The following is an 11643-nucleotide window of genomic DNA, read 5'->3' as shown; positions in this document are numbered from 1 at the left end:
TTTGAAAAATAACGAGTATTAACTATAGAATAATGAAAAAAAAGAAACGTTAAACCGTTATTATAGATAGCGCCGCAGTACCACAAGGCACAAAGTAATGACACAGAAATGATAAGTGATAAATGATAACTAATAATTTAGAAATAAAAAATTGAAATCGTGGATTCACCGACCAATAGTTGTCGATTAAAATAAATATAAAGTATAAATATTAGTATAGACTATAGATCCAAATGATCCAATATCCCATCAAAAATCTTCCTCAGCAAGTTTATGGTTTTACATTTTTTTCTAAACTTGATTTTCAGATTTAAATACAAAGAAATACACACATTGTAATATCAGTACATTCATCGCCTCCACCATTGACAATCAATTACCCACTCACGACCTAATATCTATTAATTATTATAGAATAAGTGATAACCATAACCATAAACTTCGAATTTTTAAAGCTTTAATTATGGGCTAGTTGTTGGATCACTTTTTATTTAAAAAAAAACTCAATAAACAGTTGCTTATTAAAAGTAAAACATAAATTTGTTTGTATTCAATAGGTATTTTCATAGTAAATTTTTTAAGTCAAATATTTGAATAAAGTAAAATACTAAAATGTAAATAACTGAACTCACTAATTAGTGAGTTAATTTTGAAAACCAAAGTGCCATAATTGTATAATTCATTATCATTGTGAATTAGGCAGTTTTTGCTCTGAAAGCTGAAATTAATAATTAAAACATCAATTACAAAACGAATTATATGCTGCTGTCTAGTAAATTATTTTTTATGATTCTATACAAATTACAATTCTACATGCCTCTTATTCAACTAGATAACTACTATCAAAAACACCCGGTGTTATCATTATATGATAATAGGCCGCTTGTAATTGAATTGATAAATGATAATAAAATAAGCATGTTTTTAGTTTTAAGTCTTTCGTTTTTACTGAAGAGCAAATATCTTCGTTTATTAACTACTAACTAGATACTACCAACTAATATTTTTCGAAACGTTTTGTTACCTCATACCTTTTTTTCTCTTCTATTAATAAATATTAACCATGCATTTATTTTAGTCGTAACTAATCATAAAACGTGTTAGTTGTTAAAGTCACTAACAATGTTTACTTTGAAGAAATCGCTGGCCACATTAGTTGGCCGCCGATTGCGTTGGACTAGATCGTTTCTGTCTGAGGCGTACGGGTGTGATGACGTGTGGCAACAACGACTGGATTGTTCATTGCTGAGGAAAGTCGAACCTGAAGTGCTGTACCACAAGTTGTCGACTACAATGGAACACGGGTCGAAGCAAATCAGTGCTGTGGATCTAGATGTGTTCGCCAACTCGTTGACGGATAATTCATACTTAGATGAGTTAGAGGAACTCACACATAAGTTTCGTTTATCGGCTCAGACCGACACAATGCTCCCATCAACACATCATGCTGTTGTACGATTGCTTTTAGCATCAAATTGTGTCAAAGATCTTGTCAGGATATTAAAGGATCGGCTCAATTACGGAATTTTCCCTGATTACTATCTGTGTAACTTACTAATGGACCGTTTCATTAAAGGCAACGATATTCGGAATGCTATAGTTATTGTCTCCAACCAAATGTTACAAGAAGAACTAGACAATGATATTACCAAAGCCATGGGATTATATACCTGTTTGAAATATATCACCAATCCAACTGAATGGGAAGAAGCAAAAATAGAAACAGAAGAAACAATTAATAATGATGATGACGATGAAGAAGATAGAAGAGTACGTGTAGACTTTTTAAGAAATCCTTATTTTGATAATCATTTTGATTTGACAGACAGTGATCACTTGGTTGGAAAAACCATGTTGGCAATTAGCAGTAAAATTGATAATACTATACTGGGAAATAGTTTTAAGACTCTTGGATTAGCTTATTATAACCAATGGAATGATTTTAGAAGTCATATTGAAAAACTTAACAGTTCTATTTATCCAGAAACAGTAGAGTTGGCAGTTACTGCAATAGATAAACGAGCACCCGAAAATGCTGAGGAGCTAAAAGATGCACTTGCGAAATTACAAATTGAAAACAAAAGTTTGACTGATGAAACAAACAATTTTGTAAAAGAGGCAGTAACCAAAAATGAAGAAACAGAAATACAGAATCAAAAAATAGTATGTATAATTAAAGCAAACTAAAAATATTATTTACAATATTTAATTTGATTTCAGATATACAAACAATGGGAATCTTTCAGGAGAGAAGAGCTATCTAGGTACCTTGATCATTTAAATAAGTTGAAACGTTTACAAAAAGTTCAACAAGCCAAACAGGATCTCAAAGAAAAAGAACAGTTGTTGTTCTTCTTTGATAATGAACACAAACATGACTTAGTTAAAGAAGAAAAATTGAAACGAATGAAAAAGACAGTAATTAAAGACAAAAGTCTTAAAGATGATTTAACATATGTACCGCCAGAAATCAGAAAACCTGGTTTTAAACGAGATTAAATTAAACTATAAATTTTATAAGTTAAGTTAAAAATTACATGGTTATAGTAATGATGAATAAATATTCACATATAAATCTACTACAATTTGTTTTGTTAATAATTTTTTTATTTTGTTAGTATCTTCTCTTGATACTTTAGAAATATAGTTATTTGTTTGATTATCTTTAACTCATTGAAATCCATTCAATAGTGGTGTAACGGGGTTGATTAATTTGGTAGATATAGATAATTTAGTTAAGGTTTTCATTAATTTGAGTTATTATTTTAACTCTTTTAAGATAGTTCAAATAATAAGTTTCCGTTGATGTATTTTATAAGTTTATAATCTCAATTATATATTAAACTGAGTATTATAAAAGACAGATACAAATTATAATTGTTAGGAGTTTGTTAGTGAATAAATTGTTGTTGGCCCAGAACTATTGAAGTTTGAGCATTTCTTCATTTCTTGTGTTCTCTAAACATAATTAATAATTATACAGTTGTTCGCGCTAATAGGTACCACTAAATATTTCAATTCGATGACTTTGTATTGAAATGGGGTTAACACTTAATGATAAATAGTACTTAACTACACATTTTCAGATAAATTTTAAATTTTTAACACTTTTGATACAACTTGCTTATTGTTAAATGGTAACACCAATTTTTTTTCACATATTTGGATAGAGTATATTTTCTAAACAATTATGTATAAAAACTTTTTTTCTGATTACAAAATTAGCATATTATGAAATTTAATGTTTATGAGTAATTTGTTTATAACGAAATTTAAACTAAATTCAACTTTTGTCACTTATTAATTTCCAATATTGTTAAATACCTGTTTACACATAGATAAGATAATAAAAATTACTGGCAACATTTGCCAGTAATAAGATATTAAATCCTGTCCGTTATACTATTATACTGTTATTCGTATAACAGTGTTTTATTCTGGTTAGTTATACCTATCCATCACATTTTTTCTGAAAAAATTATTATTGCTTTAATGCACTATGTTACTTAAAATAAATTTATTAAGATTAATTCGAAATTATTCTAATTTTTGTGCGAATGTAATCAATCGTAGTTCTTGTCAAGCAGATCGGTATCCATTATCCAGATAGGTTTCATGTACGTTATAATTATGTTCATAGATTTTTACGTGGATTAAATGAAAACTGTCAATTTTCTAGCAATCAAAATAGACAACGGCAACCTGACCAAATAATTTTGATGAAGATACCGAACTGCAGGTAATGGCCTACATACGTGCTTATCCACGTTCATCAATAAGACACATCTCTACAAATTGGTATATCAGTTAGTGCAGTAAATAAAATGTTGAAAAAAAAACAAAATGCATCTGTATAAACCTGAGTTTATTCAACATTTACGAATCGGAGATTATGAATGTAGATTACAATTTTTGTCATGGTTTAGTTTAGTGTTCAATTTGAAATCAACAATTTATTTTATAATAGTATTTTGTAGGGCGTAGGACGTTTGCGCATCGCTATTGTTACCAATAATTACCTTTTTTGTAGGCCGTTTGCGCATCGCTATTGTTAAAAAAGGCATAGATTGTTTTCCTATATAACATAACAATTTTTATTAATTATTATTACGTAGCTTATGATTTCTATAATTACAAAACTATAAATGTATAGGTACAAAAATAATCGTCAATATTCAAAAAAAAAAAAAAAAAAATTAATACTTTTGAACGTATACTACCATATTATTTAATCATCTTATAATATTAGATTCGTTATAAATTGTTTTAAATTACTCATTATTTACATTTATTAAAAAAATACTAAATTATTAATATATAAATGTAATCTAAATATGTTTAAACCTGTGTCCCATTATATTTAAAAATTGTTGTCGATTTATTTCCCCACTCGTATACTTAAAATAATGTTCGTTTACGAATTGTATATTTTTTATTTCTTTGTTTCTTAAACGGATTGAATTTCATTCATTTTAATATTTGTTTCCACTTGAATCTACAACTGTGGTTCCTAAACCTATAACTCATAAGTCATCAGTTATTAATATTTAATATTATCGTAACCTATATGTTATCGGTGTATCATCCGGTCATGCATGTCATAGTAGGTAACCTTTTTATTTTTAATTTTCGCGATGCGCAAACGACCAATCAAATTTCTTACCTGAAGTACTAATGATGCTCAAACGACAAACATCGATTTTGTAGACTGATGAATCTAAAATTACAAACAATGGTTTAATAAACAAACAAAACAATAGGTTTAGAGACGATACCTACAAATCCATACTGGTCCCGAAAAACTCACTTTCAGACAGTTTGGGGTATAAATGTGTGGTGCGGATTAATTGGTGGGAGTACTTGTAGGTGCTTATTTTTACAACAGAACACTTACAGGTAGAAGATATCTAGATTTTCTAGTTAATTAATTACCGTTACTGTTAGAAAATGTTCTATTAGCCACGCGAGAAAATATGAATTTTCAACAAGACGGTGCACCAGCACACAACGCCATCATTGTTAAACAAAATTTAAATGACATTTTTCCTAATTGATGGATTGGTACCCATGGAGTAATTTCATGGCCAGCAAGATCTCCAGATTTGACCCCAATGGATTTTTTTTATGGAGACATTTAAAAAATGTTTCTCTCTCTTTTTTTTATTATTCTTTATTATTATTACTATATAAAAAACTAAAATAATTGTAATAGCACAATATATGCTGAAATATTTTAAATTGAATAAATAAAAAAAAAATGTTGTATATGCGGACCCACTTATTAATCTTCAAGATTAAAAAAACAAAAAACGACTGGCTTGTAATAATTTGAGACTTTGAGAGAAGAACAATAAATAAACGCTGCCACATCAAAGGAATTTTTAATACGTTTGGAATCATGTTTGGAATATCAAGATGGAAACTTCGAACAATTTATTAAAAAAAAACTAAAACCGTAGAAATTAATTGCAAATTACTACATTTTGATTTCAAATTCAAAGTGTGTTCCTAGAATTTTATAGTTTTCATTACCATCAATTAGCTATCTTATTTCAGAAGAATGAATGAAAAAAATGAGAGTAAAAATTACGACAAAAAAATGTTTATTTATACCTTATTTGTGTACAAATATGCAGGTATTTAACAATATTGGAAATTAATAAGTGACAATAAGTTGAATTTAGTTTAAATTTCGTCAAAAACAAATCACTCGTAAACATTAAATTTCATAATATGCTAATTTTATAATCAGAAAAAATTTTTTATACATGAATTGTTTAAAAAAAAATACTCTATCTGAATATATAAAAAAATTGGTATTACTATTTGAAAAAGTAAGTTGTATCGCGTATGCGCGTATCGACAGAGTTAAAAATTTTAAATTTATCTGAAATTGTAGTTAAGTATTATCTATATGAAAACCCCATTTTAGTATAAAGTCATCGAACTGAAATATTTAGTGGTACCTCTTAGCGTGAACACTTTGTATTGTATACATATAACATATGTGTATGCAGGTGATTATTAAATTTCTCGTAAACATTATTATTCATTAATAATAATTATTTATTTATGTTGATAGTTTGTAATAATTTAACACATTCATAAACTGCTAATCGTAACAATAACTTTAAACTTAATTTTTACCTTATATTAGTTAATAGTTAGCAAATAAATTTAATATATAATATTGTCATTAAATGTTATGTTAACTACTAATCTTATAATTTATAATAAAAGGTTTCTTTAGAAATGAAGTGATGTTTTATGGATTTGCTTAGTTAAAAAATACATCACTTATTTTTAGATTTATTAAAAGTTTTGTTTTGTTTTTCTTTTAGTTAATTTATATTTATAATAAAAAGTGAGCAAATTTACATTAAAAATTTATACATTTTTAAGAGAAAAAATATTTAAATATTATATATATTTTTATTTTTAAGAAAATAATGGTATATTATTATAATACCTTTTTATAGAGACAAAATAACAAACAGGTGAACTGTTACGATTTGTTTAATAATTTTTAAATATCGATAGGTCTAAAAATTGTTTAAAAATATTAATCAACAAATTAATATTATATAATACGAATGAATATTTCTTTTATTTGTGTTAGTCAAAAAATCGTTTACAGATTACTGAGTACTAAAATTTAATAAAATAAATATCTACCTACAATAATTTAAAACAATATATTTGTATTAATTTAAATTAAATTTAAATGTTTCATAAATAGGGGTGAGCGTGAACTATGAGCATGATAGATGCATTTTATTACTTTATATGGCTATATAATAATATTATAATATAAATAAGGCTCGGAAGTTATTGCATTTACATGTTTTTGGGATATTAGATTTACTACTAAGTAAGCTTAAAATTAATTTCACAACACTATGAAAAAAATATTAAAAAGTTTACAGTACATATTTTTATTTTTAAGGGTATACTTTTCAATTTTACCATTTTTTGAAGCATATATAATAATAAATGATATGTTTATAAAATATAATTCAAATTTTGTCATTATATAATGTTTGATAAATTGTTATTGATTTAGTTATAGATAGTGGTTAAATTGGGAGTGGTTGAGACTCAGGGATACAGAGCTATTCTTCATTTTTCTTCTTGTAATAGCGTGCCCCTTTATTTTATTAATTAAGGAACGCAGATTCCATCAACATTTATATGAAGATCAATTTTTTTATTAAAAAAATGTAATAAATACGAATAGAAATTGGAAATGGTTAATATTTAATTTAATTTTTGGTATAATTAGTTCTTAATCAATATTATATTATAGCTTTTAGCTCATATTATAATTTATAATATTAAGAACGTAATAATAAAATATTATATAATTTAGAACGTGTTTAATTCTGTGGTATAAACCAGCGTTTCTCAACCTTTTTACTGTGGCGACTCCCTTTTAGAGTTTCAATTTTTAACGACCTCTACATATATATTTTTTATATACTCTCATAGATTATTATTAATTACTTTAATAGTACTATATAGTATATACAATACAGTGTTTTATATTTATTGATTTTATTTTTTCATTACTTTATTTTAATATTTGAGCTTTTAAATTTTTGTATTGGTTTGAATTTTAAATCATACGTTAGCGACCCTAATTAATAAGTTGGCGACCCCTAGGTTGAGAAACACTGGTATAAACTATAAACTATACTTAAGAGCTAAAAATGTATAGCCTAACTTTTACCATTGATTATAGAATAGGTAGTACTATTCTATAATCAATGTTTTTATGTAAACTATCGGAGTGCCGGCGATAACGATCTATAATAGACCATACTAAAATATAGATTCCATACTTCGAAACTAACATTAAATTTCAAATATTCTAATTAATGTTGAAAAAAAAGTATTGATAACAGAGTTTAATATTTCAAATCTATAAATTTAATATTTTTCAGTGATAATAAAATACTTAAATTATTTGAAATTTAAAGTTAATTGAATAATTTTAATATTGTCACGTGGCTTATTTACAGTTTTTATTTTTGTACTCCAATTTACCATTTACCAGACGTATTGCTGTGTTCATAGGATTTTAAGACTAGGATAATACCAATTATTATTGTTTATTAAATTTATAGTAAGTATCTGCAATGTTAATTATTAGATAGATATTTATGATTTACATTTGAGATACATTCAGAGGGTATAAGGCCGTAAGGGACGAGTCCTCCATGGTTTATTTTAAGTCTTTTAGATTAATTTGCTTTGAAACGCTAATTGTTCAACTAAATTTAGAGTCCGCTTTATTTTTTTTCCAATTCAATCACTGGTCACAGATAGGTACACAACCTTAATAGTTTATACCTACATTTTTTATAATTTATGATAAAAATATTGACTGCGCTATTTATTATGTCGCTAAAGAATTTAAATTATTTTTCAATGGATGAATAATTTATTACTAGTCAGTAGCCAATAATACTATTTATTTTTACATTTTATTTATTAAATCAAATAAATAATATACTTCTCGACTTATTAATTAATTAAATTAATCATTTTATAATATTATTTTTTAAGCTTATTACTATTAATTTTGTTTTAGTTTATAGTTGTTTATATTTTTGGTTTATACAATTCAATAATTTTATTTATATGACTTAATGGTCTTAATGTCTCATTATTGAATATGTATAATGGTTTATGAGAGTGTGACGTACCTATAATAAATTTGTTTAATATTTATTTATGTATAATATTGGGTCAAACCGTCCTTTTAGAACACAGTTTTAGTTAAAAAAAGCTAGTTAGTTAGTGGTGATTAGTGTGTATACTAAATAAATAAATCATAAATACTATATAATTATAGGTTATAGCTGGTATACAATAATACATGTAGTTAAGACTAGGAATTTCCGCTTCTCTAATTCCTAACATTTATATCATAATTTATTCATATCTAACTTTTAATAATGTATAGTACAGTGGATATTTTTAGCAATTATCACTGGGTGACATTAAAAAAAAAAAATTGCACACATCATAATCTAAATCAATATATGCGCCTAAAAAATACTTTTCAGAATTAAATATACAAAATCTTACTTATATCTAACAACACCATTAAAACTCACAATACATAAACAAGTACAAATAATTTATGTGTTAAACTTACTCTTTTAAGTTAAAAAAAAGAATCAATAACATACAGTACCTATACATTTTGTTATAAAAGTATAAAAAACAACATATTAAAGTAAATATAAGAACCAGCTTGTAGGAACTAGCACCAAAATAAAATCGAAAATAATTTTTAGATATTTATTGGAACGATTGATGACCAGATGAAACATGTCACATTGTCGCATAAAATAAATTGCTTCTTGCATACCGTATTATTCTATAAGTACCTAAGGAGATCGGTCACACGGGTTTTCCATTGTAGAAAATTTCAATAATTATTTGTACTCCCAAATTCAAATGATCGAACGATATAATATAGATATAAATAAATAACAAAATAAAATATAAGAAATAATTGTATAATAGTTTTAAACATTGTTATTTTTATAAATAATCGTTGTCGCCCAGTAATTAAATATATGGTCTATTAGGCGACAAAAAGTTTTCTCTAGGCGACATTTTTGTCGTCCAGTATATTAGTTAAAATATCCACTGGTATAGTAATAGTAATAACTAGGTAATAACTAATAAGCCTTAACGATCTTTATGTGCGTCATTTTAATATTATTAAGTAAATATATTTTTGTTAAATTAATTACTAAGTTGATACCTTAAAAAAATTTATAGAAGTAACACATATATTTAAATAAGTATTTCATATTTTTTCTTGGCTTTAAGTAACATTAAATATTTGTTTGGAAAAAAAAATTGTTGAAACAAAAGAAAAATTTAATAAATAAAAAAAAATAAATAGCCACATAAATACTTCAACTTAACCTTTTAATCTATTAATTAGTAATGTTTTACTTAACGGTGGACTACAACATCAGATTTGTTTATATATTTTATTTTTAAAAGAAAAATAAATAAAAAATTATGACTAATACATCATTTATGTAAGTATTTTAAGTTCATAAAAATATTTATAATACATTTGTATGAATATCAATACTATTATAGATAGGTAGGTACCTAAGTATCATGTTAAATAATGATTAAATCAATGAATAAACTATAAAATAATACTAATAAATATAAAATATTTATTTTGTAGTTGTGGGCTGCAGCTGTTCATTGCCGTTTCCCGCCGTGAAATTTCAATTATGTCAGTTCACAGTTGTTGTGACGTCATCGCTAATCGCGATGATGATCGACCCGACGACCGCGATGTGGAGAAGTCTGGTACGTCGTGGACACACGGTGAACAGTGTAGGCACCTCAACGGTTCCAAGGAGGTTAGACTGTTCACAGCCGTCTGGAACATGATTATCGTTCCGCCGCAGGCTACTCACCGGTCACACAGCCGGCGTATTCGTATCCGTATGGCTATGGCAAAGAAGGGCGACTGTGCGTGTGCATTACAAACGGTGTTAACGGATTATATATTGGTGTATACAGAGTGATTGTATCGTCGCACGCTACAATCGCCGGTTATGTTTTTTAAAACGAGGCCGTTCATTGAACACACCCACAATGCGCATTGATCAGAAAACCTTTGTTTTTTCAGTTCAATATTTCTCGGTTGATTTGTGGTTATATTTTACCGTTTTCACTGGTTGTCGGCGGTGTATAAATCGGTAAATTTCGACGGCCACGAATAAATTTTCCATACAACTTAAATAGATTTTACAGCGACTGTTGTGCATACCTATCGTTATAACATTGATAAAATTATTACGAAATCATTTAATCGTTTTCTAGTTAAATGCCGTATAGGTATTAATATAGGTATTATAATATGTTTTGTCGTATTACGTAAGCCGCGTGTCAAGAATACACGATGCATAATTAATACATAAATCGGGCGGCGTGTGTGGTACATTGGTCACTCGGGTGCTAATAGGACTAATTGAAGGCATTTCATATTCTCATCTGTGCGTTGAAGTTGAACGAGTATTATAAATGAAATAATTGAGTAGCCATTTGAATTCGCAGAAAATCTGTGTAGATAACAGATATTACTGAATACTGATTATAGTAGTAAATAGTAATTCACAATGCGCTTGAGTCTAACGGCCGGCTAATCTGCTAGACAGTCGGACAGATTAGTGGTTAGACGTTTCGATATGTACATAGAATACAAGCACAATATTATCGGATGCGAGCCGGACTTGGCTGGTCGACGAAATTTATTTCGTCGTCACAGGAAATTACGCCGATTTCGCGCGTTGTTAATAACAACAATAAACAGTACAACATTACAAACACAACAACCGTAACACGTGACAACGACACGAAAAAAAGTTGTTTTGTATTTTGTAATTCACGTTTTTGCGTTAATAATATTGTTGTATCCATATTATAATGTGATACGATAATAGTAACGCGTAGCCACCGGCCGTCAGCTCGCGGTACAATAATTCTCGTCAGAACAGTGCCACCGGTACGTTCGGTAGTTCGGTGCACGTATATCACTCTGTATGCGCGACTCGTGCAGCGCGCCGCTAGAGTCGCCGCCGCTTTAAATAGCGA

At 27.4% G+C, this 11643-nt stretch overlaps 1 protein-coding gene across 1 annotated transcript; it reads left to right on the top strand.

The window, feature by feature from the left end:
• The first annotated feature begins 927 nt into the window (after positions 1-927).
• LOC112600819 (28S ribosomal protein S27, mitochondrial) lies at positions 928-2580 on the top strand. Its single transcript, XM_025348130.1, has 2 exons — positions 928-2163; positions 2221-2580. The coding sequence occupies exons 1-2, from the start codon at positions 1123-1125 to the stop codon at positions 2497-2499; spliced, it is 1320 nt and encodes a 439-aa protein (XP_025203915.1). The 5' UTR covers positions 928-1122; the 3' UTR covers positions 2500-2580.
• The last annotated feature ends 9063 nt before the right edge of the window (positions 2581-11643 follow it).

This window comes from Melanaphis sacchari, unplaced genomic scaffold (genome assembly GCF_002803265.2).
Source record: "Melanaphis sacchari strain LSU unplaced genomic scaffold, SCAv2.0 Contig72_pilon_pilon, whole genome shotgun sequence".
Classification (NCBI taxonomy): domain Eukaryota; kingdom Metazoa; phylum Arthropoda; class Insecta; order Hemiptera; family Aphididae; genus Melanaphis; species Melanaphis sacchari.
Note: the sequence above shows the minus strand (reverse complement) of the source record. Positions and strands in the feature narration are given on the sequence as shown.

Excerpts from the sequence above, each read along its gene's own strand:
- LOC112600819 (XM_025348130.1), top strand. The coding sequence starts at position 1,123 with ATGTTTACTTTGAAGAAATCGCTGGCCACATTAGTTGGCCGCCGATTG. Across the intron at positions 2,164-2,220 it reads AAATACAGAATCAAAAAATA|ATATACAAACAATGGGAATC; the intron begins GTATGTATAATT and ends ATTTGATTTCAG.